We start from the raw sequence: 22,641 nt of genomic DNA on the forward strand, positions 1-22,641 counted from the left end.
CTCTCTCTCTCTCAAATAAATAAAACCTTTTTTTAAAAGTGAAGGTAAAAGATACACTTTATACAACGAAGCCCACAGTACCAAGTAAAAGACTAGTTAAGAAAATGGTCCGAGACTGGAAAACTCCGAACGTCCTCCCTTTTAAAGACGGAAACTCACTCTTGCACACCTTCACACATCCCTGTAAGTACAAGAGTATTAGGCCCAATTTTAAAAAATAAGTAAACGGAGTCTAGAGAATTTTAATTTTATCAAAAGTCCTCAGGCTAGGCTGCAATGGTTGCAAGATTTAAGCATAGGTCTATTCAAAGCATTCTGGAGCTTATTTTGAGAAAATAAAAAATAACGGCACCTCCCACATTAACACCAATGTCTCTGCAAGGACAGGATTTGAGGAGGAAAAAAAAAAAATTTACCAGGAGGGTCTCACCACTCTCTAGGTGTCCAAATAAAAATTCAGTCTCCACTGCCTTCAGCTGAACAGCTGTAATTTAGCAACTTTACTCCTACATCAGACTTAATAGGATAAAGGCAATACTTCTTTCCTGGAAAAATCAGGTCTTGTGTTTAGAGCCTCAGCCAAAGCAGGAAACAAACTAAGAAAAAAATTCTAAGAATAAAGAAAAGCAAAAGCTCCCAGGGAATTTCTCAGATTTACTCTGCTGCAAGGCACCACTAGGATATTTACACAAAGTAAATAGCATACCAGCTTCCTATCCATTTTACAAAATGTAACAACAAAATAGTTTACATTTTTACAAATGCTCCCTAATACTGTAAGGCATACAATGGTCTGCTCCATGAACAGATCAACATAATCCTTTCACAAAAGACAAAAATCAAACCTGTGTCTTTCATCACTAACAAAGGCTGTAACTGATTCCTGATGGCAAAAACCAAATGTGCCTCTTCCAGAGACAAAACACAACCTGGGATGGGCATTTTAGGTATTCTAATTAGCTTCGGAGAATGAGAACAACAGTGACGTTTATGTCTGGGGAAGGGAACACTTCAAAAAGCAGCCTAACACCCAGCAAAGACCTATGGGAAAAGAAATCTGAATTCTAACCCAAACTCTAGGACTTGAGCAAACCACTCTGACCCCTCGGCTCTCTGCTAAGAAATGAAAGCTTGGATGACTTTTCTATAAGGTCTCTTACTAACCTAAACCACTATTACCCCAAAAACAAGAGTACAGCCCAGGGATATCTAAAAATCCTGACGATCATGAGAGGATATGCAATCAATCCAACCAAAGTCAACATGCAGGCCAAGAATGTGGTGACCTGGATCTCACTGCTTAACTACTCTGAGAGGAACAAACAAAAATGCAGAGCTACTTGGTGGAAATACAGCTAATTTCACAGATTTTAATAAATATGAATTATGAATATGAATTATGCATTGTTTCTAGGTTACCTCTGGGAATAAAAACCTCAGGACTCTATTATATGAGCCCATGAAGGGGCGCCTGGGTGGCTCAGTTGGTTAAGCGACTGCCTTCGGCTCAGGTCATGATCCTGGAGTCCCTGGATCGAGTCCCACATCGGGCTCCCTGCTCAGCAGGGAGTCTGCTTCTCCCTCTGACCCTCCCTCCTCTCATGTGCTCTCACTCTCTCTCTCAAATAAGCAAATAAAATCTTTAAAAAAAAAAAAAAGATGAGCCCATGAAGAATAAGCTAAAAGGAAAGACAGTTTCTCTCCCAGAACCATTCAGAAATCCCAAGTGGCCAAGCTCTGAGCAGTATTTGGGTCAGTTGACTCAATTACACTATACTTACTTTCAGAAAACTACCAGTAACCCAAAACTAAAATAAAGTATGTCTATGCCACAGTTCCTACAACTAAATCCACTCTATTACAAGATACACCTGGCCAAAATGTAGGCCCTGTAGCACTGTACTAAGTGACTGAGCTGGCTTTTTAAAATCTTTTTATTACTATCTAAAATACTTGATTCTGAAGATCTAAGACTCTTACCAGTATATATAAAAAAAAAAATAGCTTGTACACATGTGAATTTGTTGTAATGTGGCCCGAAGTATTAAAAAACATGGACTCCCCTGGTTAGCCAAATAACTAGAAGTAGAAATGGTCCAAGCAGAACTATAAAGAAAAAAGTGTTTGGGCCATTTCCACAGTGAGTCTGAACTGGTTTGTAGTTGGCCCCATAAAGGCTATCTCTGTTCCTGTTTACTCCTGGCAGACCTTCATGGAAGCCCAAAGTTATAAAGAACACAGGTCAAAAAATCAGACAATTTTGTAAAGCTACAAGATTAAATTTTTCTATTGATATTTTAATCTCTACGCCCAATGTGGGGTGGAATTCGCAACCCCAAGATCAGAAGTTGCATGCTCCAGCGACTGAGCCAGCCAGATGCCCCTAAATTTTTTTTTTTTTATTTGAGAGAGAGAGAGAGTGAGCAGGAGTGGGGAGAGCAACAGAGGGAGGGGGAGAAGCAGGCTCCCCGCTGAGCAGGGAGCCTGATGCAGGGCTCAATCCCAGGACACTGGGATCATGAGCTGAGCCATAATTTTTTTTTTTTTTAAATACAGAGAACAGGGGCGCCTGGGTGGCTCAGTTGGTTAAGCAACTGCCTTCGGCTCAGGTCATGATCCTGGAGTCCTGGGATCGAGTTCCGCATCGGGCTCCCCACTCAGCGGGGAGTCTGCGTCTCCCTCTGACCCTACCCCCTCTCATGCTCTCTCTCTCATTCTCTCTCTCAAATAAATAAATAAATCTTTAAATACAGAGAACAGTTAGTAGAAATCGCTAATTTGCACCTCTACAGAGAATTTTATTCTTTTTATTAAGCATACAACAAACTGGCTACAAGTCCAGCCCAAAAAATATTTTAAGTAGGCTCCACACTGGGGGCTTGAACTCACAACCATGAGTACAAGACCAGAGCTGAGATCAAGAGTTGGACATTCAACCGAGTGCGCCACCCAGGCACCCCCAGTCCAATTCTTTTAAGGTACTCCTAAAACAAGGAGTCCTAGGGAAAAACCTAAATCAACTCCAATTATAAAGACTATTTAGCCTATCACAGCCAGGAGAAAGGTCAGTGTGTACAAAATGACTTCCCAATAACTCTTACCATTGGTTCTCGTCTACAAGATAAAGATTTCCTGTATTTTCCACACTCAGAAAAGAAATGGCTAACGCTGTGGCAAATGGCAAGTAGCAGAACCTTCAGAGTCACAAGACCTGAGTCAGCTCTTAGCTCCACTGCCTCATAGTTATGCACCACTGAGCAAATCATTTATCTGGACCCCAGTTTCCTTTTAATAAAATGTGAAGACACCTCCTGGCTTTCCTACAGTTGTTGAAAGGATCACACAAACCTTTATAAATTGTAAAGCACCAACAAAATGTTAAGAGATGACCCAATAACTAAGTCCAATTATGCAGCTGTCCCCTTCTAAAAGTTGTACCAAACCATTTGGGAGTTACCATTAGAGTAATAATAATCAAGAGCTCTGGTTCAGACTCAGATTTGCACGTTATAGCAAGCACACAATAACTGTTACCCCTAAAAAGGGAGAAACGCTACAGCTTTTCAACAAACTGGTTACAAGCCTACCAGCCATTGCAAAAGGGGAAACAAGTATGTTTTTCTAACAGAGCACCTACTTTCACATTCTGGACATGGCCTCAGGTGGCAGCCCAAACTAGTAAATTTAGTAGGGTTATCTTAAAAAAATAAATAAACACTAGTTTAAAAACAAACGCTAATGCAAAAACCAAAACTACTGTTATTTTTAACACGTCCACAGTGGCATTCAAATGGATACTATTACAATCTGTTAACAGGCAGCATTCTGCTTCAAAGCAGCAGCTATCCTCAAAACTGGGGGTATTAATGGAGCCATAAGGTGATCTTACCAAGGTAAAAGTTCAACACTGGCGAGTGCTTCAGCTTCAAAATTTCCAAGAAAAGGTCCCCTCCGTGTTTCAGGACACGGAGCTGGGAAGCATCACCTGAGTATTTATTGCAGCATTTTAACAGCCCCAGGGCAACCTTCTGAGGGAACACCCTCTAAAAACCCTTAAGTCAGGCTTTTTCACTTAGGAAACGGCTTTTTCTTCAAAACAGACATTGACTAGTCTTTGGGGCCTCACTAGCCAGCCCAATCTTCTACGGTCTAATGCGACCTTCTGTCAAGAGCGAGGCTGAATACCTGGTATTTGAGAGATGATCAAATCTCAAGATTCTCTGGCTCTGCCTCCACAAAGAGCACCAGGAGCCTATATACATCAACTCTAAATGTCATCCCCCCACCCGGCTCCCCTACCAGGCCATTCTTCCCACCCCACCTGTAGCAGATGTTGCTGGGGCCCATCCAGAGCCTCTTCAGCAGGCAGCGCAGCATCCCCAGCTGCTATGTTGACTACTCACAGCTCACACCTGCTCCCTAGTCTGGCCAATGTGCCTTAATCAGACAGGAGTTCTCCATCAAGCCAGGGCGCTACCCCTTCTCAGCCCACGGCCACTGACTGACTAGTAAGGGAGTTCAAAAGGCCCTCTCCACTCACTTCAAGGTGGGACCAATTCAGTAGTGCAATCTGGTTTTTAAGAACTGGCTGTCCAGGGCGCCTGGGTGGCTCAGTTGGTTAAGCGGCTGCCTTCGGCTCGGGTCATGATCCTGGAGTCCCGGGATCGAGTCCCACATCGGACTCCCTGCTCAGCAGGGAGTCTGCTTCTCCCTCTGACCCTCCCCCCCTCTCATGCTCGCTCTCTCTCTCTCTCTCTCAAATAAATAAATAAAATCTTTAAAAAAAAAGAACTGGCTGTCCAATATGGCAGCCACTAGCCATATACTTGGAGCATGCTGGAATCTGGACTGGTGCGTTTCCACACCAATCCAGATTCCAGCATGCTCCAAGTATAAAATACACACCAGATCTGGAGGCTTAATACCAAAACAATGCAAAAGACTTCATTAATATTTTTTACATTTATATGTTGAAATAATATTTTTAATATACTGAGTTAAATAAAATACACTAATATTAATTTCACCTTGTTTTATTTTTTTTAAGATTCTTATTTCTTTGAGAGAGACAGATGGCACAAGGGGGAGGGACAGAGGGAGAGGGAAAGAGAATCTCAAGCAGACTCCGCTGGAGTCCCACATGGGGCTCAATCTCGCAACCCTAAGATCACTACCTGAGCCGAAACCAAGAGTTGGATGCTTAAGCAACTGCGTCACCCAGGCATCCCCTTGTTTTACTTTTTTAATGGGAGTACTAGAAAACTTTAAATTACATTTGCAGCTCACATTACACTTCTATTGGACAGGGCTAATCTAGAGCAGGGCTTCTCGGACTTTTCCATGCAACAATATCACCTGGAAGGCTTGTGAAAACATTGCTGGGCTCCATCCCCAGTTTCTAATTGGCCAGTCTGGGGTGCAGCCGCAAAATGTGTATTTCTCACAAGTTCCCAGGTAATGCTACTTCTGCTGCAAACTGAATTCCCACTTCAAGAACCACTGCTCCAGAGCTCCCCTGTGGGATGAGACTAAAGCTAATCTCCAGCTGGAGCCCCTTCCTTTCTTAGCTTTTTTCCCCCTGCACTATCCTGCTTTCTTTATGCTTCTGTTGACCACCCACCGGCACAAAATCCCTTTTCAGGCTCTGCTTCTAGAAAACCTAACCATCCCACCTCCAACACAACTGTTTTTCCACAACCGTAGCTTTCACAAAGGGCCAGATCAGCAGAAACCAATGAGATGGGTTTTTGTAAAATGCTGCAGTTTTTGTAGAACAAGTATCAAAGTTATTTATTGGATTGCTAGTTGCCCCTATATATAATGTATTCTATGTAGTCAATGCTAGGACAAGGTTTATTCATCCTGATGAAGGAATGTTCCTTATTACTGTAAGACATGGACAGCTTTATTGCCTACTGCTTCCCTCTTTTCTGTGGCTACTATGGAGTTCAAACTACTTTTTGTGCCAAAGCCATATAAATTTGCTCTTTATCCTTTTTATTAAATTCGTTAATATGGTATAATAAAAGCACTGAAGTCAGATTTGAGTTTGAATCCTGAATCTCCCATTTAATTGTCTGACCTTGGGCAACTTACTCAACCCCAGCTGTGAAAACGAGAATCATTTGAAGATGATTTGGTAATTAAATGTGAATAGAGCCTTCTTGCTCCTTTGCCATTTGCAGCAACCCCAGAATCATCCGTCAACCCCAGAAGATGGCTTCGAACTACTTCTCTTTGCCCACAACCGTTCATCGCCCCACAAACAACAAATAAAATCAACAACCCCTCTGTTTTGTAAATTCAATCAAATCATTTTAATAGAACTGTCTCCATCTTACCTCCCAAGCTGCAGCCTTCCCAACTCTAAAACACTATCACATCCAGGGGCTTAGGTGGACCGAAGAGTCACCTTTTTTTTTTTTTAATTGAGCTATAATTCACATACCATAAAACTCATTCTTTTAAAGTATACAACTGTGGGTTTTTTTAGTATATTCACAAGGTTGTGGAACTATCATCACTATCTGACCCCAGAACATTTTTTCGTCCCCCCCAAAAGAAACCCCTTAGCTATTAGCAGTCCCTACCATGCCCGCCTCCTCCCAGCCCCTGGCACCTACTGGTCGTCAGCCTTCTCTCTCTGTGCATCTGCCTATTCTGGACATTTCACATAAATGGAATCCTACAATAGGTGGGGGGACTTTTGTGCCTTCCTTTCAAGGGTCCTGGGTTCCACTCCTTCCCTACATCTCCCTTCTAACCCAACAGCAAGTACTACTGGCTCTAGTCCCAAAATACATCCCAGGTCTTAGCAGTTCTCATGAACTCCAGTGCTACCACCCTACCATCATCTCTAGCTTGAACTTCTACAATGGCCTCCTGACCGGTCTCCCAGCTGCCACTCTGCCCACCCCAGTCCCCACTAGGCCATTCTCCACACAGCAGTCGCAGTCTTTCCAAAACATGAATCCAATTTGCTTAAAATACTCCAATGGACTCCCACTATTAGCCTAAATCCCACATACATGCCCCCAGATGACGGCCCTGTCTACTCATCTCCTTGCATTCCTCCCTCCCTCACTCCCCTCCAACCACACCGGCCACATCCATCCCTTGACTATACCCAATGCAGTCGCACCTCAGAGCTTTGGCTCTGGCCTTCCTATGGAGTGCTAGTCCCCACGACTGTCACATGGAGGGCTGGGTCAATTTTCCCTTCAAATGCCACGTGCTCAGAAAGGTCTCCCCTACTTGCCTTAGGTAGCCAGCCCCAACACCACCACCACTCCTTAACCCATTGTCCTATTTGTTTCCTTTCAGGGCCCTTAGTGCTCTTTGAGCTTACCTATTTCTGTGAACACAGTGTCCCCTACTTGGATATAACCACAAGGAGGGCAGAAACGTTCACTGTTATACACAGCACTAGCCAGCACCTGGCACATAGTAGGTGTAGTGGGTTGAATGGTGGCCCCCAAAATGATGTGTCCAGGTCCTAGAACTGGTGACTGTGGGCTCCCTGCTCAGCAGGGAGCCTGCTTCTCCCTCTCCCTCTGCCTGCCATTCCCCCTGCTTGTGCTCTCTCTGTCAAATAAATAAATAAAATCTTAAAAAAAAAAAAAACTTGTGACTGTGACCTCTTTTGGGAAAAGGATCTTTGCTGATATATTTAGGGGTTTCAAGATGAGATCATCCTGGATCCTGTCATGGCCCTAAATCCAAAGACAAGTGTCCCTAGAAAAGAAAGAAGGGGCACCTGGTAGCTCAGTTAACTGTCTGCCTTTGGCATGGGTCATGATCCTGGGGTCCCAGGATCAAGCCCCGTGTCAGGCTCCCTGATCAAGGGGGAGCCTGCTTCTCCCTCTCTCTCTGCCCCTCCCCCCGGCTCATGTTCTCTTTCAAGTAAATAAAATCTTAAAAAAGAAAAAAGAAGAAGAAGAAGAAGAGAAGACACACACAGAGAAGGAAGGGAAGGCCATGTGAGGGCACAGGTGGAGACTGGAGGGATGTAGCCCCGAGCTACGGGATGCCTACAGCCACCGGAAGCTCAATGAGATAATGCGGCATTCTTCACTAGAGGCTTCAGAGGAAGCATGGCCTTGCCACCATCTTGATTTCCAACTTCTAGCCTCCATAACTGTGAAGGAATAAATGTGTGTTGTTTTAAGCCACCAGCTGTGTCCCATGGATGCTGTATTATAAGCCTATATCTTCCAACATTTTTGAAATTCACTTTTATTTTGGATCTTATTAATATGGACCCCATCATAGTTTCTGTCTTCTTTTAAAAACAAAAATGGTGGGGCGCCTGGGTGGCTCAGTCGTTAAGCGTCTGCCTCCAGCTCAGGTCATGATCCCAGAGTCCTGGGATCGAGCCCCGCATCGGGCTCCCTGCTCAGCGGGAAGCCTGCTTCTCCCTCTCCCACTCCCCCTGCTTGTGTTCCCTCTCTCGCTCTCTGTCAAATAAATAAATTTTTAAAAATAAATTAATTAAAAAAATAATAAAAACAAAAATGTTGATAGGAATTCAAAATAAATCATTTTTTAAAATCATACAACACCCAGGAGTGGTTGGCTGGCTCAGTCGGGAAAGCTCACGACTCCCGATCTCGGGGTTGTGAGTTCAAGTCCCATGTTGGGTGTAGAGATTATGTAAAAATAATAATAATAAAATCTTTAAAAAAAGTTTGGAATCATTTGAACAACTCCTTTTCCCTCACTCTTTTGATCAAACTGTCCCGTCTTTCCTCCTTATTTAGAAAAGGGTTTTACCAATCATTCCTCTGTTCTGAACTTTTTTTTTTTTAAGATTTATTTATTTCAGGGCGCCTGGGTGGCTCAGTTGGTTAAACGACTGCCTTCAGCTCAGGTCATGATCCTGGAGTCCCGGGATCGAGTCCCACATCGGGCTCCCTGCTCAGCAGGGAGTCTGCTTCTCCCTCTGACCCTCTTCCCTCTCGTGCTTTCTATCTCTCATTCTCTCTCTCTCTCAAATAAATAAATAAAATCTTAAAAAAAAAAAAGATTTATTTATTTCAGAGAGAGAGAGGACGGGGTAGGGACAGAGAGAGAGAGTGAGAGAGAAACCCAAGCAGACTCCACACTGAACGAAGAGCCCAAAGTGGGGCTCAAACCCACGACCCTGAGATCATGAAGCCAAAACTAATTAGAATTCGAGGCTTAACCAGCTGCACCACCCAGGCGCCCCCTGAACATCTTAAGAACAAAATAAAATCCAAAAAACAGATATATAAATACACAAATGTCCATAGCATTTTATTATACCAGAAACTGGTTTCTATAATAATCTTAGAAAATTTTTCTTCCGAAGTGATTGTCAGAAATCTATCAGCACGCTGGAAAGATTTACCTCCGGGCAATTCTAAAGCATTCAGAGAGGCTTAAACATTCTTTTTCATGACTAGAAAAGAAAATCTTGGATTTTAAGGAACATAAAGCTTGAGCATTTAAGTTCTGTGCATGCACCATATAATGAGACAATCACTCAAATGACAGACAATTTGTAATTGTAAAAGCAAGGTTTGGGAATCATGCCACCCAAGACTCAAATTCTACCTCAAATGTGCCCTAAAGCAAGTTAACTGCTGAGCTTTGTTTCCTCATCTGTAAAATTGCAACTTTTTACCTAGTTGTCAGATAGATAAGCGATAGTACATGAAAACCATACAAGGCACAGAGATGTTCAATCAACTGTAGCAATCACCATAAAACCAATGTCCTGGAGCCACTAAAAAATGTAGACAAGGAGAAAAAACTAGGTATTTAAATAGAACGTGTTTAAAAAGCTAATACACAAAACAAATAAGACTAAAAGGGTGAAATCTACATATACCCTCAAAGCAAACAAACTCTGTTAACTGGCTAAAAGAATGATGACACTAAGGTCTAGAGTTGCCAGGCTGCCTTCCAACCAACCAAATGGTCTGCAGGAGTGTAAAGACGAATGAGAGGAATAATATTTTCAAATGGTTCTGCTTCAAATGCAGATTCAGTGGAGCACATCTCAAATTCATGAAAGGGAAGCACCGAAAGAAGCTAAGCAGCAATTCAAGTTCTTCCAACTTCTTCCCCTAAAGTGACAGTGAACTCCAGAGATTCCTCCCACCTCCAGGAGGAATTCTTTATTGGCACAAATATAACTCTACTCCAGTCAATACTATCACACATCCAGCACCTATTGGTTCAAAAACTCTGCTAAGAACACAGAAATAGACAAGATGCAGTCTCTGCCAACACACTGAAAGAAAGCAGGAAAGAAAAACCAAAGCCTACATATTAAACAATAGTGTATAATAAGTGTACAGCAGTACATACCGTAACACCTTTTCCCTCACCCTCACCAATCTAAAATGTCAGTGTAATCCCTCCTGCCTCCAACAGGAATGGCTTCCCATTACTAAAAGATAAAGATCAAAACTAATAGTTTGGTCTACAAAGCACAGCATCATCTGTTTCATACCTACCTCCCTAGCACCATCTAATCTCTGCACACCACTGCCTAAGCAGGTTTTTCTCAGTGCTTCTATCTTGTCATTCCCTCTGGCCACAGGACCTTTATACGTGCTGTCCTTTCACATACAACACTCTTCGCTTCTCTCTTTGCCTACAAAAAGTCACCTTACCCTTCAAAACTTGTTTCAATTTTCACTTGCAAAGGAAAACATTTCTTTCCCTTAAGCAGTATAGCATGATTTAAGGGTACCAGTTCTGGAGTTCTAAATCCTAGTTCTGCCACTTACTAATTCCATAGCTTTGAGCAGATTATACAACACTTTGTACCTCAGTTTCTTCATCTATAAATGGGGATTATATAGTTATTATAAGGATTTAATAAATTAATTCAAGTAAAGCACCAGAACAGTATCTATGACACAGAGCTCAAAATCTTGACTTGGTCAGATCCCTCCATTTTATTTTCTTATAGCACCAAGACCTCTCCCCCAATAGCATTTTACACCTACTTGTCTCTCCCTAATAGACTAAAATGTCTAAGAGAGCAGAAACTATATTTTTCCCTATCGATGGAACACAGGAAATAATCCAATAAAGATTTGTTGAATAAAAAAGTAGCTGAAAGGAAGAAGCTGAGGCCCAGCAAAGTGACTTGTCTAATATGCAAAACTTCATCTGTATCTCCAAAGCCCATGCCTTTCCCCCACACCATGCTGCTTCCTACATAAATATGTTAAGAGTCTTGGCAACTGCAACTGATGTGACCAACAAATGATTGCAGAACATAGAGAGCATTTAAAAACAATAAATTTTGCGGCAACACAAAGAACACTGTATTTTGAGAGTGGCATTCCAAAGTTGACCCTAAGCTAATACAGGTGCAGGCTTACTTCCTTTTCCAGCACCAGTTCCCACACTGCTCACCTGGGCCTCACTTCCCTCCTCTTTAAAAGAGTTGGATGGGCCACATCATCTCTAAAGTGTCTTCCAATTCTAGAGTTCAATGACAATAAATCACATAATGTGACTATTTTTTAAAGATTTTTTTTTTTAAAGTTTAATAAGCAGACTGAACCAGATGACAGGTGGTTTTCAGGGAGGCTTTCATTTTAAAAGAATGTGTTCCAATGACTTAATAAACCCTATTAATAAAGTAAGGTTGTCTTTGCTCAGAAACAGCGAGAGACTCCATTTTCAAGAGAAAGTGTGAACAGCCACCCACAAACACTCCAACACTGAGCCAAGGCTGCCACCAGGAAACGCTGGGACATACAGAACAGTGGCAAAATGTGTTTAGAACAGTACAAAAATCCGGCTAACCACTACATAGAAAAGAAAAATAAATTCACAGGATGCATATACAATATACCGCGATGTACTACAATTAAAATACGATCTCAACTCAAACCTAAAAGGTACCAGCAATCCTGGCATCGAGGATACTCTAAAAGTTGAGATAAACTCACAACCCTAACTCTACTTCAGCAGCAATTCAGTGTCCCTTCAAATTTGGAAAGAGGCAAGCGAAAGGGAAACTGTAAGGACCCTTAAGAATTCACCCTGGGAAGCTCGAGAGCAAGCCAAAGCCGAGAGGCACGAGAACGGGTGCACGGGGAACGCACGTATATTACAGCCAGATGGCTGTCAGCCGCTCCCCGCGCAGGCGAGCCGAAAGCGCATGCCTCCCGGCTCGGTGGTCCCCTCTGCCCTCCACGAGCCTCGGAGTAAGGGCTGCGGAGCGACGACGGACGCGGACCGCCGCCGAACCGGCCGCGGCGTCGCCTGGGGTACCGCGGGGCGCTCTCCGCCGCACGGGCCACCCCCCAGGCGGTGCGGGGCTGCGAGCCCTGCGAAGCCCAGGCCCGAGGCCCGGGTCGCTCCTCACCTTCAGGGTCCACAGCGCTGCGCTCCGCATCAGCTGCTGCGGCAATCGCCGCCCACGCCGTCTGGCCGCGACCAGCACCGCGGTCCACACCCAGAGGCCCGCCATTGCAGCCACTGCCGACTGGCGCTCTGCTGACCTCTCACCCCGCCGAAGGGGGTGGAGAAGGGTTGCTCCAGAGCTTCGGCCAATCACGCGCCGGGACCCGCGGCCCCGCCCCCTGCAGCGCAAGTTGAGAGGGCATCCGGGCGGGCTGGGGGCTAGTGCGGGGCCCGAGGGGGGCGGGCTCGACCAGACCGGGGGGTGAGCGAGGAGGGGATGGCGTGCGTCAGCTCTGGCGGTAGTTGGTCCGCGCCTGCTTGGGGTAAGCCTGGTCCTGTACCCAGCGTCCACCTAGCTCCCACCTAGCTCCCACCTAGCTCCCACCTAGCTCCCACCTAGCTCCCACCTAGCTGCCAGCTCGCGGCCAGACCACTCCGCGGCAGTTAGTCCCCTACGCTCCGGGGACACCTCGCAGTACCGAGCGTCCCAAATTACAGACATGCGCCCGAACTATGTTCCTTTTCTTCTAAGGCATAAACTGCAAAGCACCAAGTCAAGATAAGGTTTTTGAAGGAGTGCAGTAACAGAGAAAACGCTCTAGGTCTAGAAATCAGAGGTCAGATCTCAAGTTCTACCTCTGCCTCTTATTATGTGCATGTCAGAGGAATTAGCCAAAACCAGGGTCAGTTTCTGTTGCTTGCTAGCAGGCACTATTATTAGTGCAACTACTAAGGGCCAGACCTTGCGCTAGTTGTCTCAAATTCGGTCTCATTTAATCTTTACAAGAACCCTAAAGGCCCACACATTATTCCATCTTGAAAAACTGAATTTTGGGGCACCTGGGTGGCTCAGTCACTAAGCTTCTGCCTTCTACTCAAGTCATGATCCCAGGCTCCTGGGATCGAGCCCCGCATCGGGCTCCCTGCTCCGCGGGAAGCCTGCTTCTCCCTCTCCCACTCCCCCTGCTTGTGTTCCTTCTCTCGCTTTGTCTCTCTCTGTCAAATAAATAATATCTTTAAAAAAGAAAAACTGAATTTATAGAGAGGTAAAGTCATTTAGCTAGTAAATGGTGACACTAGGGTTTGAACCCAGGTCTGGCTGTCTCCCAAGGACTGGCCTTTTGCTTTGTTATATTACAAATTTGTTACCATATGCAAAAGAAACAGTATTATCCTCACCCAGGCCCTCCTCCTTACACAGCTCCAACAAATCAACATTTTGTCAATCTTGTTTCATCTGTTCCCCCTTTTTCATCTTTTGCTGGAGTATTTTAAAGCAAATCTCAGACATCAGTCATTCTGCCTACAAATAGGCCAGTATCAGGGCCTCTGATCTTAATTATTTTGATACTCCTTCAGAGTCACCTTGAGAGAGTTACAAAGCTAGGAATGACCTAGAGTATGTTACAGCATGGCAAATGCCTAGAGATACAAACAAAATATTCAGGGATATCAAAGAGGTGACATTCAGTGGAACTTTAAAATGTAAGTAGGAACTTTCATGACTGACAAAATAAAAAGGAGTATCAGTTTCACAGGATTTCTCATTGATGTATCTAGGCTGGAATCATTTCCCACCAAGAAATCTGCTTTTCTTTTTTTCTTTCTTTTTCTTCCTCCCATTTTCACCTTTGGATTGGTTCTCCTTAGATCTGTCTGTTTTGTCTTAATGGAAGTTCTTTTCATGAAAGGCATTTGTGGCAGAAACTACTTGTCCCCTCTCTATTCTCCACTCATTCCTTTAATAAGAGAGTTCCTAAGTTTTAGCTGCATGCAGGCCACCCAGCCAAAGACTGCAATATCACCAGCCTCCTTTACAGAAGATGTGGCCACAGGACTAAGGGCTGGCTTATGGAATGTAAGCGTTGAGCCCTTAAAGAGTAGAGGCACGCCCTCCATTTCCTCTGCTCTCCTTCCTGAAATTACACATCCTGGTGAATGCTGGAGCCGCCTTCTTGACTCCAAGACAGGAGCCCTATGTTGAAGATGGCAGAACAAATGGTGGGAGGAGCCCAGGACCCTGACACTGCGGAGCCATCTTACCAGCCTCCTGCTACTTAATGCATGGAGGGCTCTCTGACAGAGTTTTACCTTGTTTAAATCATTGTTATTTCTGCCTTTACTATAGCACCCAAAACTGTACCTTAACCAGCTCATAATTTAGTATCCAGAAGTGAGGTGCTGACATAATGAAACCTGAAATGAATGGTAATAACAGTGACAACCCCAAAATAGCAATCCAGAAGCTGAGAGCCGCTACCTCTCTGGCAAAATGGTTACTTTCAAACTTTTGGACAATCTGGCTATCACTATCACTGATAACACCCTTGTACTTCCAACACAGTGTTTTCAAAAAACATGAGTGGCATTTGAAGCTGGACAGTTCTACCCTGTCTGAGCTGTGCCACACATTTGGGATGTTTATGGTCTCCAAAACCCACTACCTGTCTGAAATGTCTGAAAACAGCTGTTCCATATACTTTGTCCACTTTATCCATAGTGACAGTTACTCCAACTGGAATCAGTTACCACATCATGGCCACAAGCATATCTTTTACTCAGAATTTTGAAATTATCTTTACATCATTTCCCAGCTTCCAGAGTTCTAGCTCTTATTTTTGATCCAATGTATCTTCTTACAGTTACCTGGCTGCTATACTGTTGTGCAGTGGGTATGGAGCAGAGAGAAGTCCCAGTTGTAAATTAGGGACTCATGAGCCGCCATATGCACGAATAGTGAGCCTGCACTCCACCAAGAGACCCTGACTTTTGAGCTGTACATATTTGGCTCTCTTTAAGAGTATGTGCAAACTAGGTATGCTGGATTGGAAACTATGTTTCCCCAAATCCTCTTCCCTCTGTGGTTCCTGGTTAGAGTTAACCAAAAGAACTTGTAAGATACCTAGAAGGGAGGAGTAAAGTGGTAGCCATCTCTCTGAAGATTATTAACATAAGATAAGTAACATAGTTTCCTAGAAAGTCTCAGTTTGTCCTTAGACACCACCCTGCATCCTGTTTGTTTTTCCCACCTGCTGGCCCTGCCGACCATCAGCAACCCCTGGTACACCCCTGGGTGCTTGACTACAGACCCACAGATGGGTAACTATCCAGAAGTGACTGCTGCTGCTTTTTTTTTTTTCTAAAGACTATTTATTTGAGAAAGAGAGCAGAGGGAGGGCCAGAGGGAGAGGCAGAGAATTTCAAGACTCTGCACTAAGGAAGGAGCCTGAGGAGGGGCTTGATCTCACAAACCCGAGATCATGATCTGAGCCAAAACCAAGAGTTGGATGCCTAACAGACTGGCCCACCTAGGCACCCCCAGAGGTAACTGCTTCGTATGGACCCCTCCACAACATCCTTCTCATTCCCATTTGGCAACCAGACATGTTTGGCTTCTCAGCTATCCCTCAAACTCCAACTTGTCTACCTTGCCAATGCATCAAGCAGACTATTTTAATCTCTCTTTCTCTGGTCCTCTGAAAGGAGCCTATAGCCATTGACTAATGTAAGAATACACCAAGGAAAGAAAAATAACCAGGGTTTTCAGGAATACTGGCTCTGAACTGATACTAATTCCTAGAGACCCCAAATGCTATTATATCCCACCACTAAAAGTAGGGAATTTGGCACAACTATTTTTTTTTTTAAGATTTATTTGAGAGAGAGAGGGAGAGAGGGAGTGCAAGGGGGAGGGGCAGAGGGAGAGAAAATCTCCAGCAGACTCCTGCTGAGCTCAGAGCCCAATGCCGGGCTCGATCCCAGGACCCTGAGATCATGTGTGACCCCAGCTAAAATCAAGAGGCAGCCGCTTAACTGACTGAGCCACCCAGGCATCCCGCACAACAATTTGAGTGATGAAGGGGTGGACCTTGGCAGAGACCGCTCACTGTCCTGATATCCATCTTCCTCTCATTAGTGAAAGAACACTCACAATTTAGCTGGGTACATGGTAAGAACTACATTTCCTCAGGTAAGGACTCCCATGGCAGCAAGAGTGGCCAGGTTACTAAGTTTGGCCCAGTGGGCTGTAAGCAGAAAGGACCTGGATGATTTTTGGGTTGTGTCCTTCAAAGGAAGGGGGCGTATCTTCCACTTTCCCTTCTCTTCCCAACTTGTCAGAAGGCAGGCATAGAGATGATAAGGAAAATTCTTAAGAGAGTTGAGGAGATAGCAGGAAATGGCCAACCGCTCTCCAAATATGTTCATTCTTCTTCCTGGGCACACCACTAGGCAACATATCCTAGCCCCTCTTACAGTGATGCAGTAAGGTATGGGCATTCCGGCCAGTGGAATATGAGTGGGAGTGAGAGATACCAACCTCCAGGCTAGGGTCATAAAAACTTCCATGCATTCCCTCACACCCTTTCTTTCTCCTCGCATCTGCTGAGACTCCTGGAAGGCGTTAGATAGAAGGAGCCTTGGTATCTCAATAACTAGGTAGACCAAGATCATTCTTGCCTTCCCACACTAAACTGTGACATGAGCAAGAAATAAACTTTTTTAAAAAATATTTTTATTTGTTTATTTGAGAGAGAGAGGATGAGAGCGATAGAGAGCACGAGAGGGAAGAGGATCAGAGGGAGAAGCAGACTCCCCACTGAGCAGGGAGCCCGACGTGGGACTCGATCCCGGGACTCCAGGATCATGACCTGGGCCGAAGGCAGTGGCTTAACCAACTGAGCCATCCAGGCGCCCAAGAAATAAACTTTTTATTAGCTTAAGCCACTGAGATTTGGGGATTGCCAGAGCAGTTAGTCTACCCAGCCTAACACAGTATTAATAGAGGGAAATTAAATAGACTAAAAAGGACTTTTGTGTACATCAGAAGGGAAAAGGTAATATTTAAGAGCAAAGTAGATTTTTTTCTCTGAAATTGGAATGAAAGAATAGTTAACACTAAATCATATAATTCATTAATTTTGAAAAGAACTCAAGACCAAAGTATTGAAAATATTTTTTCTCTATTACTATAAATGAATTAGATGACTGCTTACTTAAAAACTGTCAAAATAAGGGGCACCTGGGTGGCTCAGTCAGTTGGGTATCTGGCTCTTGATTTCAACTCAGGTCATGATCTCAGGGTCATGGGATGGAGCCCTGAGTGGGGCTCTGTGCTCAGCGGGGAGCCTGCTGCAGATTCTCTCTCTTCCTCTCCCTCTGCCCTTTCCCCACCTCTCAAATAAATAAATCTTTTTAAAAAAAACTGTCAGGATAAAAATATACATTAACAATATCAAGAATAGTATCCATCCTATGAATAACAACCAAGGTATCTAAAAATGTGGCAAGGATCTGGCAAGAATTCAGTATTAAAGTAGGCTCTAGAGAAGGAGTTGCCAACTCGTTCTGTGTAAGAAACAGTAAATATTTCAGGCTTTGAGAGGCACATAAGTCTCCATTGCATATTCTTTTTTGTTTCTTTGACAGCCCTTTAAAAAGTAAAAATTTAACAATTAAAGTCTTAGCTTGCAATCCTTATAAAAACAGGAAGCAGGCTGGATCTGTCCTGGGGTATAATCTGCTATAGAGTAGTGCTACACTAATTGTACTCCAGGAATCACTGGTCAACAGTGTGAAGGTGCTATGACAGTTCTGTGACAAGATCAATGCCAATCTTCTAATGATTTATGTATTTATTCCAACATACAGTCTATGGTATATTTGTTCAGGTTGCTGTAACAGATATACACAGACTGTGCAGCTTAAGCAGTAACTATTTATTTCTCGCAATTCCAGATGTTGGGAAGTTCAAGATTCTGGAAGTTCAAGTCCTGCTGGGGACCACTTCCTGGTCTGTAGATGACCATCTTCTTCTATCCGCACATAGTGGAGAACAGAGAAAGTGGAAGCAAGCTCTCTAATGTCTCTTCTTATAAGGGCACTGATCCCATTCATGAGGGCTCCACTCTCATTACCTAATCACCTCTCAGAGTTCCCACCTGCAAATACCATCATACAGGTGATAGGTTCAACACATGAATTTTAGAGGGATACAAACATTGAGTCTGTAGCAGAATCTTGGGAAGAACTCATCCTGTCTTTGGGGGGCCTGGGTGGCTCAGTCATTAAGCGTCTGCCTTCGGCTCAGGTCATGATCCCAGAGTTCTGGGATCGAGCCCCACATCGGGCTCCTGCTCGGCGGGGAGCCTGCTTCTCCCTCTCCCACTCCCCCTACTTGTGTTCCCTCTCTCACTGTGTCTTTGTCAAATAAATGAAATCTTTAAAAAAAAAAAAAAAAAACTCATCCTGTCTTTGTTTGTCTCACTCCTTTACAGTTTGGTCTTGCTCCTTTACAGGTAGGTTCAGGCGACTGATCTAGCTGCACCAGGAGCTGCATCCTAAAAAGGTGTTGATTCAAGACAGCAATGTGATAAGCAGTCGCTACCCAGAATCCATTTGCTGGTGAGGGTAGCAGCGCAAGCTCCTAGCTACAGCATCCATGCTGAGCCTGGGTGGCAGTGGGGTCTTCACTGGGGTCTTGTAGGAATACCGAGGCATTCTTTCCTGGCTGTATATCCTCCAAGTTGACTCTTAAGCCCTTTGGAGATCTTGTGAGTTAATGTCCCTTAATAGATTCCATTTCTATTTAAACTAGCTAGACTCTTCTGTTATTGGCACCTACGAACTTACTGATATACATGTTTACTGATAAATGAAATTAACTCACTGTCCCAAATTAAATAGTGTGCATGTATTATCACTAAAACCAGAGCTGTCTTTCTTCACTAAAAATTTGTGGAGTTTGCAAAAAATCATAATAAATAATAAAAATAATAAAAAATAAAAATAAAAATTGGAGTTTGTTCTGGTTAGTGTAAAAGACATTTTTTAAATGTGGTCTCTTAAGGCTTTCATTTCAAAAATATGGTCATTGTTGCACATGTATATATAAGAAAATATTTCTTTACATATATTATAAAACAAGAAGCTGGAAGTAAATAATGTAAAGACGTATTTGTTACTACTACTTGATACCGCAATTAATAAAGCAAATTTTAAAATGTAAAAAAATAATAAAATAAAAATAAATAAATGTGGTCTCTTTCCTCAAGCTCAAAAATTAATCTAGAGTGAAAAGTAGCATACTGAAAACAAATCTAATAAACACCAAATTGTGCACCACTATACAAGAGCCCATCTCTAAATAGCCCATGAGATGTAGCCATGCACAGAGCTTTGTCCAAGCATAGCAACCACAGGAGATCCCTGAAGCTCTAAGTAACCATACTTTGTGTCAAGTGGCCTCCTCATTTTGGCCACAAGTTTGGAGTTTAAGATTTTATTTATTTATTTATCTGTCTGTCTATTTATTTGAGAGAGAGAGGACACTCACACACATGCAGGGGTGGGGAGAGCAGAGGGAGAGGGAGAATCTCAAGCAGACTCTTCGAGGAGCATGGAGCCTGACACAGGGCTCAATCCCATGACCCTGAGATCATGACCTGAGCCAAAATCAAGAGTCAGACGCTTAACCAACTGAGCCACCAAGGCTCCCCTGGCCACAAGTTATTGCACAAGAATTGAACCCAACTATTATGGAAGATCTTGGGAGAATTGTCAAATATGCTTGGGACCTTGGGACCTATGCATAACAATTTTTATTTTCACAAAAAACAATTAGTAATAGCTTATGACTATTGTCTTTAAGCAAAGTATTCAAGGATCCCTCAACCCTTTCATATCTGCACTGGGAGAACAAGTAACATTTGTTTTGTTTTGTTTTTAAGATTATTTATTTATTTATTCATGAGAGACAGAGAGAGAGAGAGAGAGAGAGAGAGAGAGGCAGAGGGAGAAGCAGGCTCCGATGCAGGACTCGATCCCAGGACCCTGGGATCATGACCTGAGCCGAAGGCAGACGCTTAACCATCTGAGCCACCCGGGCGCCCGAACAAGTAACATTTGTAAATACTGTTATTTAGGAAACTTTCTTGCTTACTCTTTTTAATATGTGTAGATTAAGAATAAACTTGACCAGAGGCTCCCGGGTGGCTCAGTCGCTAAGCAACTGCCTTCGGCTCAGGTCATGATCCCAGGGTCCTGGGATCGAGCCCCGCATCGGGCTCCCTGCTCAGCGGGAAGCCTGCTTCTCCCTCTCCCACTCCCCCTGCTTGTGTTCCCTCTCTCGCTGTGTCTCTCTCTGCCAAATACATAAAATCTTAAAAAAAAAAAAAGAATAAATTGACTGGATCCCAAAAGATCAAAAGAGCTACAAAGACTCAGTTTCTGGCTCAGATGAAAGAGAGAGAGAGAGTGGCGGGCTCCTGGGTGGCTCAGTTGGTGAAGCAGCTGCTTTTGGCTCAGGTCATGATCCCAAGGTCCTGGAATCGAGCCCCTCGTCAAGGCTCCCTGCTCAGTGGGGAATCTGCTTGTCCCTCTCCCTCTGCCCCTTCCCCCACTCATGCTCAATCTCACTCACACTTTCTCTTTCAAATAAATAAAATCTTTAAAAAAAAAAGAAAAAGAGTGGATAAAATAATAATAATTAATAATTATTGAATGCTCATTCTATGCCAGAGACTGTTCTGAGCAAAGGAGTGTTTGGAGACAAAGCTAAAGGATGAGGAAAGCCAGATCCTGAAGAAAGTATATTTTATACTATGGAGTTTGGGATTTTCATCAGAAATCACAATGTGGCAAAATGTGGGCCACATATGGCACAAGGGCTATGTTTGGTTTTAGTCCTGTGTGTGTGTGTTGCACACGTGTGCACGCATGTGTGCTCGTTAAATGGAATTAGTTAACTATATTCAAAATAAGACAGCTTTGAAATGAAATTCCAAATTTTCTACTTCTCTTGAGAAAGTGAAAGATCTAACAATGCAGGGATTTCCTCCTTAAAACATTCAAAGACATCCCCGTGTGCCACACTCAGTCCTTTACTTGTTTTCTTTAGATGCTTGTGTTTTCCACCCCTGTATTTTGAGGTGGAAAACCTGAAGCATCTTGATCCAGGAAGCAATATTGCAATCGCATTTTTAAAAAGTTGGGGCACCTGGCTCAATCTGTTAAGCATCCAACTCTTGATTTCAGCTCAGGTCACGATCTCAGGGTGTGAGATTGAGCCCGCATCGGGTTCCATGCTGGCCTGAAGCCTGCTTAAGATTCTCTCTCCCTCTGCCCCTCCCCCCTTAAAAAATTATTTTGCACAGTTCTAGAATTAGTGCAAAAGTATCCACATGAATAAATCTCAGAAATATAAGATGGAGCATAAATAAATTGCTGAAAAATATATACAGTTTGATACTATTTTCATAAAAGCTTTAACATATGTGAAACAATCTCATATTACTGGAGAACACAAACATAAGCAATAAAGGGATGAACAATGTATGGGAATACTAGCCTGAAATTGAGAAACAGGTTGCCCTTCCTGAGGGAGACTGTTTCCTAGAGCAGCCATAACAAAATACCACAGATTGGGTAGCTTAAACAACAGAGATTTATTTTCTCACAGTTCCGGAAGCTAGAAAGCAATCTAAGATCAAGGTGCTGGCCAATTCCGTTTCTGGTGAGAGCTCTCCCTGGCTTATAGACAGCTGCCTTCCCATTGTGTCCTCACATGGCCTTTTCGCCCTGTGCTCGCGAGGAGGGCAAAAAGAGAGAGCTCTCTAGTATCTCTCCTTCTAAAGTCACTAATCCTGTCAGTTCAGAGTCTGACCCCAATGACCTCACTTAACTTTTAATTACTTCCATAAAGGCCTTATCTCCAAATACAGTCACATTGGGGGTTAGGGCTTCAACCAATGAATTTCAGGGGGCAGGGGGACACATTTAGCCCATAACACTGTCCCATGAAGGGTCACACAGAGCACACTCTTCGCCCAGCAGTGAAAATGTGTATGTGCAATGTTTCTGGCCAGTGAAGACTATTAAAGACTCAGTGACCAATGTTTCTACTGGGGGCTAGTTATATAAGCACCCTCTGCTTAGCACGTACCAGAACTCCAGATACCCAGAGGGAAAGCAGGCGTTCAGCATAAACCACATGGTTTGCACAGTCTGAGCACAGTGGACCACCCTTATCAGTGGGGAACAGTGGAATACTCCCAAATCCAGCCAAGGGCCAACTTTGCAAGCAGGCCCTTCTAAAGATAGTCACTTCAGGCTTGCTATATTAACTCTCTTCCGCACACTTACCAATGACCCCTCAGCTCTGCTTCATTGCTCCCACCTCCTGATTAAAGATTGCTAAGATACTCAATTGCTAAGCACTAAAACTGGTATGGTAATTGTCTATAATTA

The 22,641-nt window shown here is 43.6% G+C and overlaps 1 protein-coding gene across 3 annotated transcripts in view; it reads right to left on the minus strand.

Annotated features, from left to right (window-relative positions):
* The window catches only part of PCCA (propionyl-CoA carboxylase subunit alpha), a 394,205-nt gene extending 381,716 nt beyond the window's left edge, over window positions 1-12,489 (minus strand). For all 3 annotated transcript variants that reach the window (XM_027588123.2, XM_035726502.1, XM_035726501.1), the window contains exon 1: window positions 12,359-12,489. In XM_027588123.2, coding sequence (XP_027443924.1) covers window positions 12,359-12,463 — 105 coding nt within the window. In that variant the 5' untranslated portion in view covers window positions 12,464-12,489. The remainder of the gene's footprint in view (window positions 1-12,358) is intronic.
* Between the last annotated feature and the right edge of the window lie 10,152 nt (window positions 12,490-22,641).

The sequence above is a fragment of the Zalophus californianus genome, chromosome 3 (assembly GCF_009762305.2).
Source record: "Zalophus californianus isolate mZalCal1 chromosome 3, mZalCal1.pri.v2, whole genome shotgun sequence".
NCBI classification, from domain to species: Eukaryota; Metazoa; Chordata; class Mammalia; order Carnivora; family Otariidae; genus Zalophus; species Zalophus californianus.